The 27,917-nt window shown below is 38.3% G+C and overlaps 1 protein-coding gene across 1 annotated transcript; it reads right to left on the bottom strand.

Annotated features, from left to right (window-relative positions):
- Positions 1-57: 57 nt before the first annotated feature.
- On the bottom strand, positions 58-24,660 carry CUL4B (cullin 4B). Its single transcript, XM_040089422.1, has 20 exons — positions 23,509-24,660; positions 20,716-20,831; positions 16,075-16,178; positions 15,092-15,161; positions 14,543-14,616; positions 13,377-13,539; positions 13,187-13,276; positions 12,843-12,925; positions 11,684-11,751; positions 10,522-10,640; positions 9,528-9,720; positions 8,355-8,459; positions 7,952-8,062; positions 7,090-7,175; positions 6,430-6,537; positions 6,069-6,182; positions 5,089-5,194; positions 4,842-5,014; positions 4,161-4,313; positions 58-3,019 (listed from the first exon to the last, which is right to left on the bottom strand). The coding sequence occupies exons 1-20, from the start codon at positions 24,038-24,040 to the stop codon at positions 2,924-2,926; spliced, it is 2,664 nt and encodes an 887-aa protein (XP_039945356.1). The 5' UTR covers positions 24,041-24,660; the 3' UTR covers positions 58-2,923.
- Positions 24,661-27,917: the final 3,257 nt, after the last annotated feature.

Genomic DNA, 27,917 nt, shown 5'->3' with positions numbered 1-27,917 from the left:
CCCCCGCAAAACACGTTGAGACCAAAATATGAAGACTAGCTAAAACCTAACAACTTGCTAGGGTTTGTTTTGTTTTTTTAATTAACTATTTACTTTGGCACCTTTGTGTAAACTATAGAACAAAACGTTTACAACACATCTGCAATTACAGCATTTGAACAAAATGGTCACTTTTGAAACCAGCCAAGACAAAAAAATAGTCCATTTATGGGTATAAAGATTAAAAACCCTAAAATATATATTTCTAGGAATAAACTGCAATTTCTTATGAACAAGGTGCTATAAACTGCATGCAAGAGTCAAGATTAAAAATGTGTGGCCAAAAAGACAAGCTGTATTCTAGCCAGATGAGTTGTGGTCCAAGCCCATTTCAGGTTTTCTTACAGAGATATATATGGCTCAATAAGCAGGCACACGATCCCAGCAAGAATTTGCAGAGTTGTATGACGACAAATCTTGGCTGCAGCTTTGTCATTAACCAGGAATGAGCAAGACCTTAGCAGAAGAGATGAACAAGTTCTTGGGGAAAACCCATGAAGCTACAAGAAGCCTTCTCCCCTCCCCTTGCTCATCCCCTCCTGGTCTAGCTAGGGTTCTCAAAGTTCATTCTTTGGGTTGCTTTAACTGGATTGCGCTTAGGGTCTGCCTCAGATGGTGAATTCTGATGAGATTTGAGGACATTTTCTGTATAGTATTTTCTGCATTAAAGTTACTGAAATAGACAGGATAAAAATGAAATAAACCTACAGTCCTTTGCAGTTCGTTTGACTGAATGTGACACTTGTGTAATGAGGAAGGGTTTTACCACAACAGGTGTTCACATGTGTAGTGGTGTCAGATTTATATGCTACAACACACTGAATGGAACCAGCTCAATACATCAGCTCCTGTCTTCCAAAAAGTTAAGTCTTATGCTTCTTCTCCAATTCTCTTTAAAAGGAATCTTTTATTGGCTGAAGATACAAAACACATACAAGAAAAGGAACACTGAATGTGAAACACAGAAGGTGTTTTGGTTTGTTTGTTTGTTTGTTTTTTTAATGGTGGGGGCATTCTTTCCTCCCCAATGGATCTCTATTTGAACTGATAGTTGAAGATTTGCAGGAATCTTCAAGGTTCTTACCACATAACTCTACTGTCAGTATTTGTCTCATAGAGGCAGGGGTCGTCCTGGATGTCTACCAGTGGTTATGCTGCAATAGTGTCAAGGGGCAAGGTAGATTTTCTGCAGATCACAAAGAGCTGTGTAACAGTTAGCTGAGGGTGACTGCAAATAAGTTAGTAGGAAAAATCCACCCAGATTTGTTTCATCTGTCAGCTGAGGACTGCATACAAAAGAGCCTGAGAGAAAACATGGCTAGAGAATATATGGAATTAAACAGCAGATTAAAAGAAACCACTAAAGATGGGATGTGTCAGATAGAAAACACACACGCACTCTCACACTTGCGCACCCCTGAATGTGGGATCACAGTGATAGAAGTTATAGGTCATAGAGAGCTAAGTTACACTGCCATTAAACAAAAGTAACATCTTGCTTTCATATCTGGTATTCCCCAGGACTATCAGTGCCTGAAAGAGGATAAGGTTTTTCATTGTGCTCTGCAACACAGCTGATCATAGGTCTAAAGCCTGGCGGGGTAAGGAAGAAATGGTACATGGAGGAGTTCCTTTTCTGCTGACACCGTTTTTTTTTCCCATATATTCCTGGCACATGCTGCTATAAGCAATAAAAAAAAGCATTTTGTTGAAACAAAGCTCTACATTCAAGTGACTTACTCTCCCATGTCTTATAAAGATGCAAAGAATGCTCTCTGGTCATCTAAGAAAATATATTTTAGATGCCTTGTAGCAATATTAAACTTACTATATGAGAGGTAGGCTTCTGGGTTCTAGGAGGCCTGCAAGGCTCTAGGGCTGAGTTCTTAAAGCTTTAAGTTAAAGCAATCCAAAGCAGGGCAGCCATAGAAGAACTGCCCTGTCTAAACCTTGAGGTTAGTTCAAGTTTAGAATGTTGCAAAGCAAAACGAGTATTAAAATCCATTTGCAATTTTTGTTCTTACAGCTTCACCACAATAAACAAGTGTGGCTTTTCATCTCTTAACAGAGTCTCTTTATTCTAGAGTATTGCTGCCAAAAGGTGAAGGCCTCCTACCCATAACTAGTAAAAACTGTCACTTCTTCCATTATGGCTGTTTTATGCTTAAAATTCCCCAAGGTGAACACCAATTTTCACAGGCAAGCCATATAAATCTAATCTGAACTTGCTTTGTTGTAGCAGTTATTTAAGAATGGTGTCTGTATATACAGTATATATGCCCACACTGCAAACTTTATACATCGTTTTATATTGGCACCATTTTGTCTTAATTGCAACCAAGAATATTTTCCATTAGATTAGCAAAAAGCATAGCTTGGCTTACTCCTCATTTTACCTCCTTAAGAGAAAAAAATCCAAGTGCGGGCACCAACCAAATCAATGGTATGTATAACTGAAATGCATTCTGTACAGTAAATTAAAAGTTTGCATGCAGTTTAAGCATTTTAGAGGCTATTTTCTTATATTAATGAACCTTCTGTTTCCATTCAAAGATGTGAAAGATATCTATTATCAAGGGACTTCTCTTCAGACCCAGAGACAAATGGAATCAGAAAGACCAGGTACTTCCTTTCAGCTTTCTGCACATCTTACTAAATAACATGCAAAGAGTTCAACAGCATTCTTCTTAAAATGTAAATAGTACTCTTTAAATGGGCATGTTAACCACTGAAAGAAGTCCACTCTACTATACTTTTCCATTACACCGCTTTCATTCAATCATCGGTAGTATAAAAAGTCAATTAACGGGATCAACAGGCTAGTTTATCCACTGGCAACTGTGTAGGACACCAAGTGTGCAGTAAAACAAAGGCCAACATATGTTTATGCAATATAGTTGTACTGATTCGGGTTTTCTTTATCTCTTTCCATGTAGTCTCTGTCAATCAAGGATTCTATTCTCTTCTTAAGGTCAGCAGGCTGCAAAATAAAGTACATGTCAGCATTATTACTTTGCAGTTAATGCCTCTTGGCTCTTTCTTTCCACTTGAGCCAAATATCTATATTGTTTGAGATGGCTGAGGAAACAGAAATCCCAGTTTAAAAAAAAAAACAACAACCTTTTAAGGATCAGAGCTTCTAAAGTCTGCAGCATATAAGTGATGGAAGAGAAAGTTACAAAGTCAGATCATCACCTGCAGCTAAACAGATTTTTACAGAAAGGAAAAATATTTGTTGCTCTTTGAACTGAACTCTAAATAAGTGCAGTTTGTGCATCATGTACCGAAGTGTTTCTATTTCTGACTTTTAGCCAGTAAGAGATGGTACAAGTTTCATTTCCTCTTGAAGCCATATGAGTTTTGCAATAGTTCGGGTGCCCCATGATTTTGTTGGGTGACGAACTTTATAAAAACGCCTCATGATAACAAGTGAGGAAGATTTAAATAATCTGCTATAATCTCACAAAGCCCAACCACAGTTTATGCAATATTTACAGACGTGCAGGCACTCAACATGGTAATACAATGGAATGAAATAGCAGGACCTTTTATTTTACATTTCCATTGATAGAGAGCACTATATATTTGAATTCCAACAATGTATCATTGTTCATTTGAAAATCCATTTCCATTTGTACACAGTAAGCCAGTAATTTTATACTGCAACTGTGGGCTTCTGCAGCTTTGAGACATTCACCAATATTTTATTTTTGTTCCTATATATGTGTGCATATATATTAATCAGTATAATCCATCTAGAAAAACCACTGTACTTCAAAAATATCAGCCAAGTTAAGATTGTAATGCAGAACTGGTTTTGAGATCAGAGGCATTTTCTCCTTTGCCCAAGAATGCCTTGCCAGGACACTGCAAACAGTGGAACAGCAGCACACAAGGAGAGCCAGCTGCTCCCTTACTGCTAACAAACTCCAGGGCTGAAATCCTTTGGAAATACGTTTTAGTAACAACTGGCACTCTAAAAATTCCTGAAAGTGAGTATTTGTCCCTTCTAATACTAAAAAGATACGTATTTTAGACAGAAGCACTGTTCAACTGAGGGCAGGCCAGGAAAGATAAAAAGAACTAATAAAGTTTTAGAAGCAGAAAAATCAGTACACCACCTTGACTGGGAATTTCAGCTGGTTGTAGACCTCTGACACAAGCAGGTTATGACTCAGTGTCTTGCGCATCTTCATGATCCGCACAATGGCGGCATCAATTTGGTACTGCCGGTCCTGAAACACTCTCTCTGTAGTGCTTGCCTGTTCCTCCACCTGAAGGATCCATTTAGAAAAGTTTTAATGAGAATACCAGCACTGTCAAAACAATTCTTTCTGTCTCCAAGACGATTTTCAGTGTAAGACAGTTGTCAAATATCTGACAAAGCCTTCACAAATACGAAGACTGACTGTGTATTGAAAAACACGCTTCTACAAAGAATTAAAACCTTTGCACAGATTTTACATTGTATGGCTGTCAGAGAAACAAGTCCACAGTGAATTTGCCATGTTCACAGTCAGTAAAGCATCATGGAATGAGATAAAGGACAAAAAGACCGTTTCATAATTAGAACATCTCTCAACCTTACTTAGAGACATCCAGCAATCACTGATGTCTTAGTACACAGGCACACATTTAAATCAGCACTGTTAGCTATGTGCTGTCATCCAAGCTACACGTGTAACTCTGACAGAGATAGCAGTATGTTCATGACAACCAGGAGGAAAAAAGTTTATAAAAGGGCAGGCAATAAGGTTCTTAATCCAAGGATCTAAACCCCAGGGGATTAAAAAAAAATATACCGTTTCTTTCATCTGAATTTGGTTGATTTTTATCCTGAAGAGCTTATGTCTGAAATCATCATTACATGTGAATTTATCACCATCTTCTACATCTTTGCCTTTGGGGCTTTTAGTAAGTACTCTGGCTTTGCCACAAGCCAGAGATTGAAGGGTCCTTCTCAGCTCTCCATCCTCTAAAACAGAAACAAGTTGTTTAGGTTTTTTTAGTAAGAACACTTGGAAGTACTCAGTTGTTTTTGATACCAACCTATCCCAGTGGCTTGCTTTATCTCCTCTAAACTGAACTCCTCTCCTTCATTAAACATGAGCAGCACCAGTGTCTGGAACAAGGAGACCTGAAGTTCTTTCTTGCCCTGTCACAAAGGAAATAAACAGACATCACCAGGCTGTTTTTCTGAGGGGTGAAGGGAAGGGAATGAGGGGAACATGAGAAACAAGTCACTCTTGCACGTTAGTTATTTCACTAACAGTTATTTTATTCACTTGAGAATATGGAAGAATAGAAGTTACTGGCCACTTTTGTTTACTATGAAATGCGGAAAAAGCATGAGGCCACAAGGCTGGACTATTCAGTGACAAAACTCACTCAAGATATGTATCACATGACTCCAGACAAGTCTCAAAGCACTGAGAGCTTAAAATTACAATTTGGAAGACCTTTAAGTCAAAATCTAACACAAACATTAGTTTAAGGAACCACAGAATCTTTGAAACAATCAAGTTTGATAATACTTGTTTTAACATTACCTTTTTCTGAAAATGAAAGTGGAAAGCATTCTTATTTCATGGGAAAATTTTATGCCCATGAAGAAATGCTGAAGGGGAATAACTGGAAACCCTTTTAAAGCAGTTGTGTTCTTGTACAATCCAGAATTTTTCTTTATTTCAGTTGTGAAAAGCTTGCTGTGAACATGTTTAATGCTACCAGATGAAGTAAGGCCATTGAAGAAACATGGCCCCTTTTTTTTTCCTCTCCCCACTATAAAAATGAGGGCCATTTTTAATCTGGAGCTAAAGCCAATGGACATTTTCCCCAACAGCCTTTTCTTTCCCCACCAATACAGAAATTTGTTACATGTTCTTAGACATTAACACATCTGTTTCAGAAACTACCAACTCTGGATATCACAGGATCACAGCACAAAAAAGTTTCCCCATATATCTCTAAGGTACAACCCAGACTTGGAATCAACAAAACAACAGGAGCAATAGAAACAATAGACTCACCTCTTTAAATTCTGCTTTTAGTACACAGTGTCCTAGTGTTGACTGCCACTGAAGTTTCCTACCACTGTGTTTTCCTAAATAAAAGGTCTTGAAAATCTCCTGCAGTTTTACCATCTAAAGAAAGAAGAATTCCAAAACACTACAACACAACTTCTACTTTAAAAGCATCCTTCCCTCCTCCCAACCAATTAAGCCTTAAATCAAGGCTTAGAATGATAAAGTGAATTAAACAAAAACAAATTTCATTTTAAAAAGATAGTTCTGCATTTCCCTCACTATGCAGATTGAAAACCAAGCATCAGTGGATCCCAAGGTGCATTTCTGACAGGCCAATACTTGTATAACCCATGATGTTCATTACCTCTGGGGGCAGATGGACCTCCATAGGCACGTAGGTTGGCCAATAACCCATAGTCAGAATATTCACTGTTAGTTCAATGTTGCCAGGGACATTCTGATTTTGCATATACTGCAAAGAGAAACAAAATAAATTGAAATAGAGGCTATGTTTATTACACATATTTCAGATAGAACTGAAAAGTTAGGACTGGCATTGAGAGAGCAGAGAAGACAAGTGACTGCAGTTGTATGAACTGCAAGTTACATAACAAAAAAATTAAGAACAAGCACTTTTCTGAAGTTCAAAAGGCACTTCCACACAGGAAGAAAACAGCAAATGCAGTGTTTTAGCAGGCTGAGGTCAAGATCTATCTAATTAAGTGTGAATAGAGGAAAGAATATTAAAAATTGTTTGCAATCAAAACATTACAAAATCACCAGAACTAATGTACAAAAACTTGAAAGCCAGGCATCAGAATATAGTGGTGTTAAAAATGTCTTAGAGCTGATGTTAAAATGTTTTGTAAGTTTACAATTCTTATGCCACGGGTGATGATTTGTTTGTTTGTTTGAAGAAACTTGTCTCAGTTTTTTTGCTGTCTTGCTCAGGAAAAATCTTTAATAAATTCAGTAAAATTTTCAAAAGCACAGACAGCACAGACAGCAGGCTTTCGTTTAGTACCTGTTTGAATTGTATCATTATGTCTTTTGAAAGCTCCATATCTTTAAACATTCCTTCAAGTTTGCTGGTGAAAGCAGCGCCACATTCTATGAAAGAGAAAATGTAAATATTAGAAATGAATCTGTTTATGTTCAACACCTCAGAGTAGTTATTCTAAGTGCCAGAATGTACTTTTAAGCAAAATGACCTTTTTCAGCAGGTTTTCTTACATAAAGACCTGGATTCTAATTAAGATACAGAATAAGGTTACAAACAAGAAAAAGAAAAATGTTTTACTGTGGTAGCTATTTTGCAACCCAGTTGTTCCACATGGACCTGACTGCTCAGCCTTTGACTATGGTGGCCACCAGTCACTCAGATGACAATTCTAATTCCTATCAACTGCCTTACAAACTGTCTCCTGATGGCAGAACAAGATCAAGGTCTGAAAATCTTACCCATACCACCCAAAGGCTCCATCCAATGAAACAATGAAGACCAGACCAGAGAACAACTAGATGGCAGTGAATAACAACTGGAAGTCACCTTTAAGTTCTCTGAGCACATCACTAATTTACTCAGCAGGGAACCTCAACTCTATCCCACGGGCTGAGATGTACTGTGCACTTTAAGTTCCTGGGTGTTGGCTTTTCCTGTTATAATTACAAACTAAAAGCAAATTACTCTCCTCAAAACCCACCAGTCATTCAGGACCTGCACAGAGGCTTTTGTCCTCATGGAAAGGGGAAATACCAACAGTGTTTCTGTGAAGGTCTGTTAAAACAACTACTTTTAAAAGAAAGCTGATGGATAGAAATGATAGGTAGAAATGACAGGTAGATAGGTAGATTAGATAGACAGATTACATATATTAGATATTTACCATGTTTGAGTTTGGAAAGCATAGATTTTTCAGCATCTACTGATGCACTCTTCCCAACTAATAGTCTCTTTGCTAGATCTTTTTTATAAAAGGCCTCAAAGACATCTTTTCCTGTAAAAGATGGGATTTGAAAATGATCACTAAGTACTGATGGTTTTAAACAAGCATTACCTACCCAAGCGAGCCAAGTCAAAGCTCAGAAAAGCAAAAAAGGTCTTCATATGAAGTTTTCCACAAGTTTTGTTATTTGCAATTTGACAGGCAAAGTAGCTAAATAGCACTGCACCAATAAACCACATGCACAAACACGTGAAAATGTAACCAGACTGCAAAAATAATTTCAAAGTACCTTTATGTTACTGTTAAACAACTGTTTCCCCACAAAAAAAATCCCAGTACTTACCATATATGAATCTAAATATGATCATAATTTTATCCAGCATTTTTTCAAGCTCTTCATCAGTAGCTTCTTTGTTGCCTGCACGAAGCTTTGAATCTACATACTTAGCTAAAAGGGTGTTGAAGAATAGAGTTTAGCACATGCTTAATATCACAGTAAAACAGAAGTCTCTAAATCTAATATTATGAAATCTTGAAAATGTAAAGAATCCTGAAATCACTTTCTATCAGCCTCATAACAGCTACCTTGATACATTTTCACAGAGGCTATAAAGTTATAAAAACATTATAGCCTAGTATCTTTTTTCAGATAAGCAATGACTGCATCTTAACTTTATTATCATACACAATGTTAAAACGTTTTGCCTATGGAAAAAAAACTTGGTTTATGTTGTGATCTCAAAGTAGAGTCACTGCTGTTGCAGATCGACATGGCTGCAATAGAAGGAAAATATCAGAAGAAAAACATGTAAATCAGTTATTTAAATGTGTTGACTCTACTGCTGAATTTATCTAGCATATTATTATTAGGTTTTAATTTCCAGTTTCAATCAAACTAGATTGTTTGTTTTAATTTCAAATGGGCTGGTAAGCACATTACAGTTAAGGAACTAATGCAAAAAAAGGAGGGCAGAAAGTATCACTCCACAAGCCTAACAGCATAACCAATTGCAAAGCACGTACTATTCACCGTGTGGGGAAATGATTCAAAAGTGCAGTGTACCAGGCACGTAATGCACATATCTGTAAATAATATTCTCGGCAAAATAGAGATTCTGTCCCCACAGGATGAGAGGTTCAGTGCATCCTCAGCTCTCTTCCCTTTCACATACTAAACCCCTAACAGCTCTGTGCTGGTGGCACAGTTACATAAGCTTCCGAAAAAATCTAATTATTAGCAGTATTCTCATGTCTGGACACCAGCCAATTGCTGGAATGCCCAAATTCCGATGTTCTGCACTTTTCTATAACCTAGCCACTGAAGTGATGAACAGTTTGCTTTTAATGTTTGATGCTACCCTCCCAAACAACTCCCTTGCATCAGGTGGTACAGCAGATCCCGAGTCTGATGAGCACTGTGCATGTACTAACACACAATTCCAGCATATACCATCTTGTAAGTGCATCAGCAACTCAGCATCCAAATTCTCACACAAAAGAAATTGAAGAGAAATACCTATGAGTTCAGCTGGCTTATTTGGTCTTTTGTTAATGAATGTTTCAAAGGCTTCTTTCATGGCATTTACAAACTTCTCATTCTTGAGAAAGCAAACATCAATGATATGGTCAACTTTGTCTTTAAAATCAAGAAGTTCTTGGACCATGGTTTTGTCTTTTTCAGGATTAATCACTATAGTGCTACCAAATGCCTGCAAAATAAAACATATCTTTCAATTAGCCTGAATAATTAATTAAATGACAAAACTTCTAAAATCTGAAGTTACCTTTGTAATGTGCTGTTTCTGGTACTCATATTAGTTCCAGTAACAACAGAAGTATTATTTTATTATGTATAACTGTATTATGAAGTATTTACTATGTAATAATCCCTAGGCCTTGCCTATTGATTCAAAACCTACTAATGAAAAAGTGAATGGACTCAGAACTTCTGTCTAAAGAAATAAAATTTTGCATGGAAAAGTAACACCCTTTCTGATCATCTGTATCCTCAGGTCTTACAAAGGCAATGCTGCCACTAAATTCAGTTTTATTTATTAGTATCCCTATGCCATTCCAAAGCCTTCCTTCACAACAACCATATTTTCTGTGACATTTTCACTGAGAAATAAAATGAATCATCCTAAGTGATATTCAAGTGCTTTTTGAACTTCAAATGGTTGGTAATTTAAACTACCACTCATTCTCACATGAATTTTTATTAAGAATAAGACAAACATTCTGCCATTACCAAAATAACTACTGATGAAATACAGTTGTCCCACAAACTAACTATAAGCAAGATTATAAAATTCAAATTTATTTGGAATTCAGTAATTCAACTGAATGTTCAATGTTTTCTTCAACAGGACTAGAACAGTTACTGAACCTTTTCTGGGATGTTTCAAAAGCTGTCTATTAAATACATGTTTATAAGCAATATCTTCAATTTTTGGAAAAATACAATAGTTTACAGGGATGATACAAGTATCTGTGTATACTAGGACCAGTACCTTTATGTATTCAATCCAGTGCTGCAAGAGAACCTGTACTCCACCTCTCACACGACTGAATAACTGATACAGAAGAGACAGGTCTTGAATTCGGTTTTCATCAAGAAGGTGATTTAGACCTGGAAATGAGAGAATTTTGATAGAAAGCTTATTACTACAGTGAGGTCTCTTCAAAATTAGTATTTTTTTGTCAAGCCATTAGTGGGGGTGTCTGTTGGGTTTTTATTCCATTTTAAAGTAATTAACTTAACAGTGAAACACAATATCTAGCTGAAACCTTAATAATCTTATTATTGCACATAGGCATGTACTTTACATAACAACCTTATCACAACATCTTTGTTTACTTTTGCTTTACTATTCCCTAAAAGTCTGAAAGGTTTACACTGTACTAATCCATACGAAAAATTCATTGGCAAGACAGGTATGAGTCTCAACTCCAGCCGTAAAATAAATTTTACAGATGCTTGAAGGCAAGCAGCTTCAAGAAATATCTTCACCATTCACTTTTTAACATTCTGGAGAAGGCCTGATGCTCTACCAGCAAGATTCTAAGGAAGTAGATGGGTAAAGATCAATACCTCTCTCAAGGAAGAGTTTGTTACACAGTTGCACAGGAAGATGCTCACATACCTGTTTCATTAAGAATCTGGCTACTAAGGACTTGATTCTTTTATTATTCAACTCTTGCTGCACCCTGTACTTCTATTTCCAGATTATCTCTGAGATAACAGACAGTCACTTGACTCCACAGAGACTATTGTAGAACTGAGGCAATGTATTCCATAGCTCAAATTATACTACATTTTTAAAACAAGCTGCTTTTTGTCAGCAGCAAGTACTCGGTATTTCCCTTTTCCGTTACTTCAGTCATAATTCAAAGCATACTCCTTTCTTTACCTCCAAGTCTTCAAAATGCCACTTAACACACTGAACTTGAGGCTAATTTTTCTTTTGCTTTGCATCAGAAGACAGCATAATGTCCCCTTATCTCCAACAAGGAGAATGGTCAGTGCTATTTTGGGAACTGAGGAGCAAAGGGAGTTAAACGATGATGTAGCTTGTCCTCCCCCTGCACCCAAATCCATCGCTTTCTTTCAGCACAGGAACTGAAAGCCCCAAAGCAGTAATTAGAAACATTTCTACAGAGAAGAAAGATTACCTTTCTGAAGAATGGCTGTTAAATGTTCACCTAGAAGTTGCTTTTCTACCGTAGCAATTAATGGCTTCCTACAGAAGAAATGTTTAGAATTACTTTTCCTTTTTCCATTACTGACAGTTTTTGAGATTATGTTAATTACATTATCATTGCAAGTACTCTAATTATCTGTGGCCAAAGACCTAAAATGATTATACGAATATTTATCCTTTTTCTCTCCAGTAAACAATTTTTTTTTCCTGTTTGTTGACTGATGATTTTAATTTATCCTTTTTCTCTCCAGTAAACAATCTTTTTTTTTTTCTGTTTGTCGACTGATGATTTTAATTCATACCATAAGCCTGTTGTACATGACCTGTAGGCAGCTGGACAATGATTCCATCAGTGAAGAAGTTGGGGAGAATTCATCAAATACTATGCCTAATCCCGTGTTGTGGGAGGACATTCATTTCTTGTGAGACAAACCAATGAGAAATAAAAACAGACAAGTCAAGGGGTATTCAAACCATACAGGGAATTGGCCACTAATACTAGCATGGAAGAAGAAAGCCACTAAACAAGCTAAATGCTTTCAACGCTGAAATAAGAAGAAAATCAAAACATATGACAGCAGCAATAAAACACTCCTCTCTCAGAAAGGTCTTGATATCAGTGACCTACATTTTCTCTCAGACACAACAGCTGTAGCTTTATGTTAGAAGACCTCCACCTGACTATGCTGGAAGAAATCCTGCCTCTAAGTAGAAAAGATTGAAGAATGACACTATTCAATAATTTCCCAGGCTCTATATGCAAATACTGTTTTGCAAATTTTCAGAGGCTTTAGCTTTAGAGTTTTCTATGCTGAGTCTTATCTTTTTCAGGTAGGACAACAGTTGATTAATTACATTTCACCTGGAAAGAGACATCTGGGCTGGGAGTGGCAGCCTATTTTTCTTCAAGCAAATACTTAACAACATTTATACCGAAAAAAGAGTGACTTAGAAAAGGCTATTAGCTGTGTGAGCCAAGACAGTGCTTCATTGTAAACATGGAACCGTGGGAGGTGAAAAGCATTTAATGGTCAGTCAATAACAGAAATAAATTGCAGCTACTTAAATGGCCCTCAACAGAAGAGCAGCCAAACAGCTCATACCACCAGGCAAAGAGAGATTGCACTTACTGTGTGCTCTGATCTAAATAAGTGATTATTCTGTCTGCTTCTTCTTCTAAGCGCTTGTTGACATGGTGAAGATATTCTGGAACCTGAAAATGCCAGAGCAGTTTTGTATGTTAAAAAAAAAAAAAGCAACAAGAAGGAAAAAGAGACAGTACTGGTCTGACAGAAGTAGCAGCTCCAGTTTTAAGCAGAAATCATTAGCACTGTGACTGAAGGCAACTGCACGTGCATTTCCTTTTTCAGAATACTATAAAACAATTACTGCCTTGTATACTGTCTAAGGCAGTGTGTCCTTGACATGTGCTTTGACGTTAGGCACCACAAACATCATTAAACATCCAAAATACCTCTCGTTCCTGCATAAGTCTCTGTCCCTCTGCTGCATACAGGCGATTAGTCTCTTCCAAGAATCTATGCTCGAAAGAGTCCTGATAAATCTGGGGAAATAACATGACAGCAATCCAGGGTAAAGCTTACTGAGCACTAAGAAAGAATCTGAGCTTTTCAGTGGTTTAGAGGTGAAACAAGTTTACCCACCTGCAAGTCAGAAAGCATACTCAGAAGGCTTCGCAGCAAACTCCTGTCGATAGCCTCACCATTTCTTTCCCTCTCGATCAGCAGAAGAATGCCATCAATAGTTTTGTTCTGAACCTTCTGATCACTGATTATATGAGTTCTGAACAATTCTAGCCCCATATCCCTAAAAAGAAAGCAAAGACTGCTCAATAAATTGTTTAAGAATAAATTCCAGATCTCTCTTATTAAAATATGATTTGTATCTAATAAAGAGGCCAATACCAGCATTATTCCATGTCGTCATTCCTCTGCCTCCAAATCACGCAAGATGAACAAATAAATGTACACTAAAATAAACCATGACACTACACCAACATGAAGCTACATATTTTAAACACTGATACAGATATCTTTTCCTAAACAACAATGTAACATCTTTATTTTACAGTTGATTGACAGGATGTTGGAACTCCAACCTTCATGAGAAAAGAAAAATACCATCCTGGGTTCCAATTCCATGGTTATGGTGTTGGACAGTATTCCTTTTTTTGTCCATCACTTACTAATCTATAATTCTTAGGCACAGCTTAGAAGAGTTCAGTGATGTGACAGACAAGGATCTCTGCAAGATCCCAGTAAAAACCTTCCATGGATTTGAAACTATGGCTATGGTCATGCTTAGGAAAAGTCAGGACCCTCCATCAATCTCTTGCAAAGTAATTCAGGTACCAAAGAACAGTAGGCCATATACTAATTATTAATAATACAAGGAGCAGAAGCTGAAGTCCAAAAAAGCGTATCTTGCTTTTATTTTAAGCACCTCTTTATTTCAAGAATTACAGAACTTGAAATACTGTGCCTGCTAAAGCAGTTACCCCAAACTCTTGCACTTCAGTTGTTGACCAGACCCCTTCCTTTAACTGTGCAAACTGGAGGCTGATATCTACTTCACTGAAATTTGGGATCACAGCTATTCTAGAACAATCCTATAATTTATGGCAAATAAATTAAAAGTCTTCCTTTGCAACAAGCACTTGTGCATTCACCATGTAATTTACAGGTTGCTATGAGGTTTTACATTAAAAAAACCACCTGAAAATCAGCAAGATATAAGCAATAGTTGAAAGAGACCCCCAAATAATTTTATTTCTGCAACCCCCCCAAAATTTGGTTCTTTGTGCCCTTACCAAATAGATGGCAGCATTGAGTTCTGAAGTACGTAAGTTCGATCCAAGAACAGAAAGATACTTCTAATCATAATCTGTCACGAGAAGGAATAAAACAGCCACAACAATTTTACTCTTAAAACTGAAGAGCAACACCAATTATGCTCAACAACAACAAGAAATCCCACCAATCAGTTTCAGGCAATGCTTTCTTGGACACTGCTGATTTATTTAACATCTTCTGCCAATCCCTGCAAGGTGATCAATATGACACTTTCCGTATTTCTGTATAACAGAACAACTCCTTTAAAATTAAGTATAAAGGAGAAAGGTTTGCATAAAACTGACAATGAGGAGTAAGGGGTGTGTGTGTCCAAGATCAGACCCATATGCCAAGAAACACACTAGAGTAAAGTATTTTCAAGGCTTGATTTCTAATGAACTACATACAGCTGTATATCACAAAGAAACCTTACATAAATTTAAGACATTTCAGAAATTTGAAATGAAACAGACTTAAGCAAAACAGGCTGACAAAGCAACTGTTTTTCCTTAAAAAGATAAACTTACCATTTGTCTGCAGTGATCTTGCCAACATTTGTCTATTTTCTTTAGAAAAAGGACACTATCCAATGAATCCATGATGAAATTATTAAGAAAATCATGATTAATAGATGGTGTAAGCAATGAAATTAACCAATTTTATTATTTTTAGAAGACACTTAACAGAGAGCACAACAAACTCACCCACTCTCAGAAAGAACCAGTAAATTTCTCGCAACACATTTTTTAATGAGGGTCTTTGTGTTAATAATGAGAAATCAAAACTGTCTGAACAAATTTAAAAATATATATCTAAACAGTTTTGAATATTTTGTTTAATCCCCATCCCTGGGGAATGGAATAAACATACATATCCTCATACCTCAAAAGCCAGCAATACCCACTACAAGTAAGAGCTTACCACTACACTCTAATTTCAGCTCATGTTAAGAGTTAACCTTAAGAAAAAAATTCTGTCCTTCAAATTTATCTTTTATTCGGCTCACTGCAGTGTTATGGTACTAATTAACATCTACTTAACAGGATGTCAACCTGATGCAACTTCAAACTTCTGAAAATAAAACAGTTTGATCCTCAGAACCTGACATGCTGCAAGACCACTATTACTTTTCCAAAAAACCCCAACAGCTACTTGTTGGAAGACTTTTCACTTTATCTACGCTTGGCAAGTTCAATATAAAAGCCTGACATGATACAGCCAAAAAAGGCTTTTTAAGCCTTGCTGCAAATCCAACACAAGCTTCTGTAAGACGTCAAAGTGTTTCAGAAATACCAGTGAAGCTTTCTCAGAAACTTTTCAATGGTTACAGACATAAAGGAACAAGTAGTGTTCTCCCAGGTCCCACGAAGAAATAAAAGCAAAACCAATGACACAAAACCTAGTAATTCAGATTACCATCATCTAATGTCACAAAATAGTCAAAGAAATCCATCACTATATACTTGCAGGTAAAATAATTTTGGCTTGTCAACAGTAAAGAAAAGGATATTCTCTGAATTGGTGAATTTGTGCTTTAATGTGGTCTTCACAGATCTGCCTCAATTGTTTGTACAAATTTGCAGAGATCTTGTAGGAGCAGAGATTTTCAACAGCCTGAAGTAAAGAGAAAGAGAAACAACAACAAAAACACTTGTTATATTCTTACATGTGGTTTTACAAGAAAGGAGGACTTCCCTCCCAGACAAGAATTCTGCCTCTCACAGCTTTTATCACAGTTTTTTTAACTGCTGCATGCAAAACACCAGAAACAGACAAGGCACTGCAACGGTAACAGGAGATAAAGGCAGGCCACGTCCTGAACAGCTCACAGACTATTGATTTAGCTGGAGTGTCAATCTCTCACATGGAACTGCAGGACTGGCACCTCTAAAACAATGAATTATTTAGTACTTTAGTACTAAAGTACTTTAGTATCTTCCAGTAGCTTGCTGGGCTTCATACCTCAAAGCAATCACTTAAGGTGCTCTGCAAGTCACACTGATATTAGTGGAAAAGCACGGCCAGATTAATTTCCTTTTGCAGTCCTTTCCTTGATTAAGCTCCCCTCATCCCCGAAGATACCTATATATACATGTTATCTATCTTATCTATCCATCCACCAACTATGTGTCTGAATAAGTTTAATTATAATCCTGAATATTCATAGCATGACTACATTTACAGTGACAATCCCGGATTTCTAGGTCCCATTAAGTATTAGAAGAATTATCACTGTGCTCACAGTAAGAAGTGAAAAAAAGTTTAATGAGGCCATGTCTTGGAGGCTGATCAAGCAAACAATACTTTTTAAATCCATTAGTGTATCTGTAGACTTCTAAAATTCATACTCATAGTTCAGAAAGCAACTAAACAACTTTAACTCTTTGCAGGCCGGGGAAAGACACAGTAAGTGATTACTCTGTAAAACACCTGTAGAAGCTAAAGGAGTTTTAAATTAATGCTTTGTACTATTATTTATTTATGGGAAAAAGCTTCAGTTGCTTTTTTCTCAACTCCTTGGGAAAAAAAAAAAAAAAAAAGGACTGGAAGGTTAAGTTTGTTCCCCAGCACCTGCAGGCAACCATGGAAGGACTGCATAGCTCAGAAGTGCACAGAGCAGATCTATGCCATCACACTTAAATTCCCCCAGAATATTTCCCAAGAGTCCAAATGGAACGAGACAGTGAACAGTCACCACTAAAAGCACAGTGACAATTAAAATAGCTGAACAACAGTTCTTTGGTTCATCCAAGGATATCAACAGGAATCATTCTGAGTGCAACTGCACTACATCTAATACTGGCTCCAGCACACAGAGGAGTTAAAAAAAATCCCTAACAGAACACAAAATCAAACCTACATGAAAACCGAGACCTCACAACAAAACCATCCCACACAATAACTGCAAAACCCCCTCAAACCTGCATGAGCTTATTGTCAGAAGTAAACAGGTATAGCAAGAGAGTGAATGAGCCAATTAAACAAAACAGGTCTGAATGAAGACTGTAAGGAAAGCCAAAATTATGACTCAAGTATATATATCTTAATATTTGGAAACAGCAACAGATTTAACTCCCAGCCTCAACATTTAAGAAACACCAAACAAATAAAATAAAGTGATAAAAAAATGTGTTCTACAGTTCACTGCTCAGAGCAGGTTTTGTGCACTGCTCAACTTTACTCTGCTCTTGTACAAACAGGTTCAGGCAGCAATCCAGGATAACACCTGATACTTGATTCAGCAGAACAAGGGGATGGAAAACACAGAGCTTGAACAGCCTGATTAAAACTTCAGCAAGTGCAGTCTTCCTAGGCTTCTTAATTTTTTCCACTTTGGAGAAGCCAACTGACAGATGGGAAGATGAATGTTTTGGATGGAACTTGCTTGTCACCTGCAGAACCACCGTTACTCTGGCTTCAAACCATCAACTCAGGACACCAGCAGCCTCTTTCCTGGACTTCTGGTCACCTTATCCCATCACTGTTAAAATTTCTGCCTATCAAACAAGTACTCTTTAACCATGATGCTTTAAATCCTTAAAGAAATTAGCTCTTGCACTGTATATGGACAAATACATACAATTAACTTTTAGTGAAATAAACATGTATTAATATATACCTACTTTTATGGAGTGTTCATAAAAAGCTGAACTTTTACATTCGTCTACCAAAAATCCCAAACAAGTCTGTGTTAAACATGTCTGCTAGGATTGTTTGACCATAAAGTACAAAACTCCTGCATCTTTGTTGATGACATGCACAGAAATGCTTTAATTTTTACAAGATTAACCCTGTACTGCAATATTTTGCTTTGCTTAATTACTTGTGCTAGACAATGCTGATTGCATCTAAAACGTATTAACATTGATAAATGTAAAAACTTCAGGGCCTCTAGTTCACAAAAAATTATCTTGTTCTGAACTAGTGGAAAAAATGTTTCTGATCAGGGAATCTGTGCCCTAATGATGGTCAGAAAATCTGAAGAAGAACCCTATTTCCTTTGTGTAACATATTTGCAGTTGGATGTGGTTTTCTGTTTGGTTTGGCGGGTTTTTTGTGTGGTTTTTTTTTTTTTTTCCTTTTAACTGCAGCATCCACACCTGGGTTTGTGTGGCAAGAAGAAAGAACTGAACACAACTCTGATGAGAGAAAATCAGAACTTTCATGAAGTAAATATACTCTGATTGATTAAAACAAAACAAAACAGTCCTACATACCAGGTACCAAAGATCTAGATTTCTACTTTCAGGTACTAATATGAGGAAAACTATTATATGAAAGAAGCATTCAATTCTATAGCCTTTCAACTACTCAAGGATGGAAATAATTTTGTTTGCTGAGGAGGAACAAAGCAAGTATGAAGCTTGGGTCCTGCAAAGAAATAAGACTCTAAAATGTTTGCTCAGTGGGATTTTTCCAGCACAGACAAGAGTTAAACCAAATGCAAGAAGCTTAACTCCATTTAAAAAATCTTCTTTTGAGGTGTGCTGCAGAACTTTCACAGACTCTTTTGTAATTCCCCTCTATGTTGGATAATGGTGTCTGCCAAGGCATATTTGAGATCCTTTTACCAAGCAGCTGTTCAGAAATGACATTAGTTTAGTTAGCATCTAAAACCATTAGTGATTCCTATTACTATTTTTAAATCAAGACATTTATTTTTAGATTTTTATAAAAAAAAGTCATACTTGATTGCACTCTATTTCACTGAGAAGTATCTAAGTAATAACAATGTTGAATCACTGAGATTAAAACAAAAAAGCTTATTTTTTGTTTTCTGACCACAAGCAACATTAGATTAAGCTTGTGGTAAGACTGAGCAGAAATTTAAGCAACACCCTTAAACAGAAGCAAGATTTCAATAGAACTCTGTATTTTTTAACAATTTTGGATAGCTTTCAAGCACTTAATTAACAGCTATTTGCACTGTTATTCAATCTAGAGTAAGTAATTTACAATACCACCCAGTACAATCGGTTGTAATTTGCTATCACTTCCACCAATTTTGCAAAAATAACAATACTATCTATTATTCTGACAAATTGTTAAAAAGCAGTATTTTTAGTTAATTAGTTGAACATTACAAAAGATTATAGTCATCTTAAGAATGCTGTGGACTGAGGAACAGCAATTAATTCTTCCTTAAAATTGTCCCCAAGCCTTGTACAAACAGGATTTTTTTTTCCATATTCACATACAGCTTTTGTTGAAAAGGGGAGGGGAAGAAGAGACACTAAAAAGAGATGGTGAGAATGCTACACACACACACACAGAGAGGAACAAATTAAATAACTAGCCAGGCAATAAAGGCTTTAAAAGTAGAGTAAAAAGTTCAAGGGCTTCTTAAAGCAGCACCGTTGCTATGCTGCTAAAACCACAAGTGACGCTAATAGGAAAAGGGTAAGCAGGGGGAAATCTCCCCAACATATTCAGCTGAAAAAGCAGAAGTGGAGCTTATAAAAAAGGCATTGGGAAATGCAGTTCAATCTGATCACTTCCTAAAGTATTTTATAAAACTCAATCAGAACTGTTGTTGGCAATAAAGTTTGATTCTCAGCCATTAGAATAGAAAGAATGCTGCAATGCCCAAAATTTACAATCAAACCAAAATAACACAATACATGAAAAAAAAGGCGTTCTATTTACCTACTAGAAGTCAATAGAAAGTTTCAGTTTTTAAGTGATTTGTGATACTTGATTGTGGACAGACACTTTATTCAGAAAACAAATGCTATTTTAATATAAATCACCTTACTCTTAAACACCAGTATTTGAGGATTTCACATTTCTCCCTTAGATAAACACCACAATCCCCTAAACCGAAAAGGGAATATATCTCCTTGTCTTAGTTAATTCTCTCAACTGCCACAAGGGAAACCATACCTTGGGTTTTGTTGTGGCAGGCAAAAACAAAACAAAACAAAACAAAACAAAACAAAACAAAACAAAAACAACAACAAAACAAACAACGAGTTGATGATAAGTTTTGTGAAATTTTTAATACGAAGAAAATATTTGGTGACAAGTTTTTCAAAAACAGCTATCAAGCAAAGTGCCATAATCTTACCACCATATCAAGTATTTTTAAGTAAAGAAATATGAGAACAACACAAAAAAGCCCTAACCCATTGCTTTTACTTAATGGACTTACCTGATAGAGCTCTTCTAAGTTGTACTTAATTGAAGTACTGTTCTGGATAGCTTCTACAGCTTCTTTCAGTTTTTGCCAGGTTTCATCTGTGTAGTTTTCAGGCAATTTGGGTTTATCTTTAAAGAAATTATATAAATTTTGAGAATGTATTCAGATAAAGCTGTACGTTCTGCAGAAATGAAAAGGATGTAGCTTTGAGGGGAAAGAGGTTATGGGCTGACAGCCCAGCTTTTAATTTATACTTACAAGAAAAGAAAGCATTTGTTTAAAAGCAGTACCTTATTCACATTTGAAAGAATAACATATTGAAAAATTCAGCATTATTCTTCACATACATGACAGCACTTATACCAAGCAGTACCTGTGGTTTACAAAAATCACAATCATTTGCCTGAGCAGCTCAAGAAGGGCTAAAACCAGCAAGAATGATCTAGACCTTTGTTACACTCTCATTACCAGGCCAGAAGAGCCAAAAGAAAGGAACATAAAAGGCAAAAATGATGCATTAAAAGTTACACAGTTGTGTATATCTTGGTTTTTAATTTGCTGCTCATTAATTCTACTCTGTATTAACAGTTGGAAAGAACTCCTCATGAAACACTCATGGAAACACTGTAATTACTGTACAGGCTTCATGGTCCCAAGGAAAAGCTTCCAATTTTAAAGGAATCTATTGTATGTCTCTCTTGGGTTTGGCCAGCGGATATTTTTTTAGTCAAGCCTCTTTTAATGTTTGAACAGCTCCAGATCTCACACTCTCCATTACTTTTTCTGGCTCTTTTCTAGAGATGCCCCTGCTCTGCAGCACCTTCAGCAAGACTAAAGCATTTTCAACATGCTAAGATATTCCCCAAGTCACATTCTCAGAAGAGAAGAACTATTTTAAAATTTTATATTCTTGTAACTACTTAAAGTGATCATTTTTGCTCTAATAATCACATTCTCAAATGGAGAAGACAGAAGAAGAAAATCTGAGAAGGAAGATGACACATGCACATTCATGCTACCAGCAGCTGAAGCTGGCCCAGAGTTTATACTCTATTAAAATTGACTTTTACACGCCTAAAAGTAAAAAATAAATGCTAAAGCTTGATGATTTCCTTAGAAATAGCTATCAGAGAGAAGTAATTACTTTGTTCTTCCAAGCATTTCCCTACAATATTGGCAATATCCCAACATCAGCTGCATCATCCGGATCTAGAGACAACTGACTATGGTCTTGCCTATTTTCACTAGCAGCTCCTGAGTATGCTGCTCATCAGTCAACTGATTTTAGGAAGTCATTTAAGTTGTAAAGGATGTTATTGCTATCACAGTAAGATAAAGACAAAAATCTTCAGATTATTATTCAATTTAGCATCTAAGAACAAATAAAAAGCAAGGTTGTCAGAATACCGAGACATCCTTTTTAAGAAAGTGGTTCAAATACCAATTCATAAGCAGTGATGATCACAGCACTACGCAATCCATGACATTTAACAGGTATTTTAAACGTGAGATGTTAACTTCCCTTCAAGGTTCAACAGTGCACAAGCAACTGAAGAGCAGCCTACAATGCATTATAGGTTTGTATTTTAAAATAATCAGTCAAATTAAACGATAATGCTGCGATGGACGGAGAACATTTTTGAGAACCAGAACCTTAAAGCATAGAGTTACAGTGTGATCATGAATTCCTGCAAAAATTACAGCGGGCCACATAATCCTAATCCTTACCTAATGTAATATGTCTACAGAACACTTGTGCCAACTGTGTATTTAGAAATGAATTTTAATTTCGGTAATGTATTTTACCCTTCCACAAATCCAAACACATGCGGAGAAAGAAACAACCCAAGAAAGCAATGTAGTGGACTATTTTGGAAGACAGCAAGAGGCAGGAAATAAAAAAAGCCCGTGATATCCTCATCTTTATAGGGGAAAAGTGGCAGCATTTTAGCTAAGCTTTCTGCCTACCTATTAGTATTTTTGTTTTCTAGAAAATGAAGCACCATCACATCAGAAAAGATTAATTTCTCTAATTCACCTTGGTCTCTAGTAACACTGCTCAAGAATCTCAAACATAGGTTTGGAGAGAATTTATATAATAATGTAAACTTGTAAAGTAAGAGTAAGTAAAGACAAAAAATATGCTACAATTAAAAATTACAGAAAGAAAAAAAAAAAACAAAACAAGGAAAAAACTCTGCAAAAATCTGAACTACCTACTTTAAAGGCAAGTCGGAAAACAAGAAAAGAAATCCACCATAATAGCCTGATAATCACCTTAGCTACAACATTCAAAACTAAACACAGGCAGATTATCCTATAAACAGGCAACACAGATAGAGGCAAAACATGCCGATTCAAGGCAAATGAAAAAAAAAAAAAGCACATTCTATGAAAGACTTTTCATAAACTGGGCTAAAATACACACTAAGTTCTGAATCAAGGTCACTAGAAAAGAAGTATCAAACGTTAAAAGTTTAAATAAAGGCGATTTACACACCTAGCAGTAAAACCTTAGTGTGTAAACACCTATTGTACAAATTAAAGTCTTCTCATGAGACAGAGTGAAGGTAGCCTGAAAAATAATTCCTAGCATCAAAGTGTAGCTCAGGATGTGTACATGACCAGGCAAGCACACATCAGAAATCATTATTTCCCTTTACACAAGTATAGAAATGTTCACCGCAGAAAAGCAATTCCCACAAAACCTAGAGCTATTTGAAAGGAACTGGTTTGCAGGCTGAAAACAAAACACAAAACTGAGTGTCAGCTCCCCACAAGTTGCGACAAATTATGGCCTGTTACCTTTAAAGTTCTTGATCACTAATTTCTTGGCAGAGCCAGGTTTACTGTTGGCGAAACTGGAAACAGTAGAGGAGGCAGCTTTGGTCAGGCCATTTGCATGGTGCCCCACAGCCACTGACGAAATTAAAAGGCTTTTATTTTTAAGCTGTTGCTGGTGCTGCTGCTGAGAAGAGGCAGCAGGAGAGGAGGAGGAAGAAGACTCTTCAGCCATCTTCACATCGAGTCCAATAAAATCCACGGAGTCCTCAAAGCGCAGCTTCTTCTGGAGGTGATGGTTGGAGGAAGCAACCCCTGAGGAGGAGCACGAGGAAGTGGTGATGACAGAGGAAGATGATGAGGAGGTGTTTTTGGAAGGAGAAGAGGTGCAGGAAGAAATGGAATCAAATTCTTCTTTTTCGGAATTACTGTTGCTGCTGTTATTTAACTTTCTCTTCTTGCAGGAGGAGCTGCTGCTAGTATTACCATCAGTGGCAGGTCTGACCTCCTGGGCTGCAGCTGGGGGGTTGGGGGAAGAGAAACCTGTGGGAAACATGAACACACAGAAGTGAACAGGCTGAGGGGCATCAAATCCTTGTGGTGTGACAAAGAGACGGGGAGAGTTTTAAAGTCAAGTCTCTGTCTGCTGCCTCTCGCGGGGGGGGTGTCTTTCAACTCCTCCTTCTCATCAGTGGAGTCCTTCTGTATATTCCTTCTCCTTCGCGTTCTTCTTTATCGGTAGAATCACTTTATCTACTATTCCCCTCTTCTTTGTTACTTTGGTTCTTGTCGCAGTTTGTCTCTGCCTTTCTGCTTTTACTCCTTTCCCAGCGGAGCGTTTCCGTTCCTGCCTCTCGCCGCCCACCGGTTCCTTTCAATTCTCTCGAGCAGCAGAATTCCCCACGGCTGCCCGCTTCCCCGGCTTCTCCTTGCTTCTCCCCTCCTGCTCCGGCCGCCTGGTCTCCGCCGAGCAGCAGCGGGGAAGGCTGAGCGCGGCTCCCTCTCGCCTCGGCTCCAGCCGCTTTCCCCACACGCCTCCTGCTCTGCCCCGCGGCCGCTCCGCTCGAGCCCCGCTCCCCCCTCTCCGCCTGTGCCCGCGCTCCCTGAGGGGGGACGGCCCGGCCGGGTTGTTATTGTCACTGCACGGCAGAGGGAGCGCAAAAATGGCGGCGCATCCGCCCGCCGTGCATGACGGGGCGCGGCGCACGGAAGCGCGGCCGGGAGGCGGTGGGACCGCCCCGCGACCCGCCCCCGGCCCCGCCGGAACTGAGCGTGGCTCGCTGCGCCCAGCGCCGCCGTGGAGCCGTCCCCTGGGGCGGGAGTGCGGGGCCGGGGAGTTCCCCGCGGGGATCTTGTTTTGCCTCACCCGGCCCGTCCCCGCTTCAGAGCCCGTCTCCGCAGGCTCTGGCCGCGGTCAGTGCGGTGCACGGCGGGGTTCGCGGAAGCTCGGCTCCCCGGAGCCTTCGGCCTAGGCCGAGGCCTGTTGGCTTAGTTTGGAAATGATTTTTTTCTTACACTTACTGATAAACAATCATCTAGCGTCAGCTTTTTCATATTATTTTAATACATGCAGACGTGCACTGAGCCACAGTGTACGGTTTGCTTTTGTTCTGCTTGTTTTGTAACTTTCAGAAGCAAGAGCAGAACTTGTAGGCCTTGAGGGTCTCATGTGATGTTGGTGGGTCTGTTACCAAAGGGACCATAAACTCCCCAGGAATGCTGTTAGGATTCAAATCCTGTTGAGAAAGGGCTGTGGAAATAGTAACAAACCAAGTGAGGAGGTTTTGTTCCAGGAGATTATCCACGGACTTCAGCTGGGAGGGCACACCTGCCTGCCTGACAGCAGAGCTCCTCAGGGAAAGTGTAGTGGCACTTTTATGTTGGATAGGAAAAGATGGGCTAACTTGTCTTGACAAAAACTGGTACATAGAGATAGGAATGTAACTTACTGAGGCTATTCTGGAGAATGTTTTGTGACTGAGTCACTGTCAGATAGCTCCTGAGGCCTGGAAAATCATGCTTGTGATGTGTAGAAAAATACTCTTTCCAGTTAAAAAGAAGCAGCAGAAAACAGCAAAACAAAGCTTCAGTATGGTTTTTACTGGCTTTAGAACAGGTTGTGTGGTTTCCAAGGCTACTAAATTACATTCCAAGTCAGATGTAGCAGAAATAAACAGGTTTGCTAAGTAAACTTATAACAACAATAAAACAATACAGAGATTTGCTAAATAAAACTGAGTTGCGTTGAGTATGCTGTAAAATTTTCTTCTGTTTCCCAGTAACTGTCATGTTCACTTAAGCCAAATTAGATAAGAGATGTAGAGATGTAAGAGATGCCAAATTTCTACATATTCCTGGTTCATTTAAAGGATTGGATTGATAGAAAAGACATGAGTAAGAGTCCCCTTTCTGCCTATGCAATCATTGAGGGGTGGAACAGTCAATGACTTTGTCCCAACAGTTAGAATATTCAGCTTTTGGATATGAGAAAGCCGGTGTAGGCCAGGTAAAGTTCTGGGGATCCAGGAAGAAGCCAGGTGTGATGGATTTTCCTTTTTCTACCAAAACTTATGGGGGGGTGGTGGTGGTGATGGTGGTGAAATACTAAGTCAGTTCTATATAGCATGTGATCCTGAGGGGTGGTTTCTTGTCAGGGCAGTTGCTGGATGTTCCCCTTGCTTTGTCAGTCTTGTCCAGGCACTATGCTTTAAAAATTTTGGTACTTAAAAGTGATCCTGCAACCAGAGCAAATGTCTCCAGTTTTCTGGTGTTAAGGCTGAACAGTAACACTGAGAGCTGTGTTAATGAAGTCCAGCCTGGGTCCTTGGAGCCTTCTTCAAAAATCCTCTGTACAAGCACGTTTAGATTGGCTGAGCAGTTACCTGGCCCTGAAGTCTGCAGCTACCCCAGCAAAAAACATTTGGAGAGAAGATGGAGAAGCTGAGATCAGACTCAAGATTAGCACAGCCCTGAAGGGAACCAGTGGTTCAACTGCTTTGAGGTAGTAGAAGTATAGAGATAAGACCTTCCTCTTGACAAAGGTAATGTTTGAAAATTTGGGTCAAATCTTGCTGTTTTAGGCATGAAAACAGTGGCTAAGGTGACTTCAGTGAGATGTGCTGTCTTTCTCAAGAAGCCTAGAAATTTACCTTGTGTTTCTATCATTTGAGGTAGAATATGATGAATTTTTCATTACAGTTTTTAAAAAATGTGGTTGTTGGCATGGCAAAGTATTATTTGATGAAAATTTTTTTGAGGATCACCAGAACGTATGAAGTAGTTTATTGGTGTGATAAACTCACATTCTCACTTTCTAATCCTGGGGATGAGCAGTGTTTCAGTTAAAATTGAATTATTGATTATAGCTCAGTATTTTTAGTGATGCTACAAAGTAGGTGAAGGTGGCACTCATGACTGAAATGCTTGACTATTCATGTAATGCCATAGTTCATTCCTATCCTTTCTAAAAGTTAAGAGTGTGTTTGTTTCAGAGGCTGAACTCCACTATTTGAATGATGCCATGTATAAAGCTTGGGTTTACTTTGTTTGGCTGATATAACTTTTAAGTGTTAGGTTGTAATTACTTGTTGTAGTATCAAAGGTGATTAAATTGTTTTGTATGGAAAAAAGAACTTGGTTGTTAGCCTAATGGTAACCTGGACTTTTACGTCCTCTCCTCCCTTCCCTTTATGCCAGTGGTAGCATTTCCATGACTCTAAAAAGAAACTGGGTGATCACATGTATGTCTGTTTATATAGCAGCCATCAGCCTAAAGAACAACACAGGTCTGCTTCTCAAAGAGTGAAAAAGCAGTGTGGTAATTTCTGTCTGCCTATGCCTTTCTATTCACAATTGCTGCAACCATCACCAAGCAAAACCTATTTCGATTCTAATAAACACTATGGATGGTCTTCTTCATTAGAATCCCTCTCTCTGCTGCAAGCCAGGCTTCTGCTCCCTCCTCACCTTGAAGATGTTGCACTGTCACCTGGGACTGATTCCCTGTCCGGCTCCACTATCTGCTGTTTGACAAGAACTCAATTTCCCCTCCCCAGAATGCTGCTGACAGGATCAGCGTCCTGCTCTGAAGCTGGCATGAGGATAGCTTCTGCTCTGCTAGTTTGAAAATGGCTGTGTTTTTTCCAGTTAAACGTATTTTGTGTTTAAATCATCTCAGTAGCTATCAGCACTTTGCTCTTCTTATTTTACCGAAATGCCTTATATTACCTGGGAAAAGAGCGCCGTGCCCGTAAGTACCAAGCACCTCGTTGTTAACCCTACCAACGCGCCCGTTGTGCCAGGGGCAGCGCGCAGGCAGGAGATGATGCCGAGGGTACTGGCACAGGCACCGCCTCGGCGCCCGCTGTGCTGCCGCTGGCCCCGCCCGTTCCGCGGGGATGGAGCGGCGCTTCCGGCGGGCGCGGAGGGAGGGA

The sequence above is a fragment of the Hirundo rustica genome, chromosome Z (assembly GCF_015227805.2).
Source record: "Hirundo rustica isolate bHirRus1 chromosome Z, bHirRus1.pri.v3, whole genome shotgun sequence".
NCBI classification, from domain to species: domain Eukaryota; kingdom Metazoa; phylum Chordata; class Aves; order Passeriformes; family Hirundinidae; genus Hirundo; species Hirundo rustica.
This window is presented reverse-complemented; position numbering and strand designations above follow the sequence as displayed.

Coding starts and splice junctions, on each gene's coding strand:
- CUL4B (XM_040089422.1), bottom strand. CDS start 24,040: ATGTTTCCCACAGGTTTCTCTTCCCCCAACCCCCCAGCTGCAGCCCAG. Junction 5,195..6,068: donor TAAAAGCAGAATTTAAAGAG/GTGAGTCTATTG, acceptor CCTTTGTGACAG/GGCAAGAAAGAACTTCAGGT. Junction 3,020..4,160: donor AGCTGAAATTCCCAGTCAAG/GTGGTGTACTGA, acceptor TTTATTTTGCAG/CCTGCTGACCTTAAGAAGAG.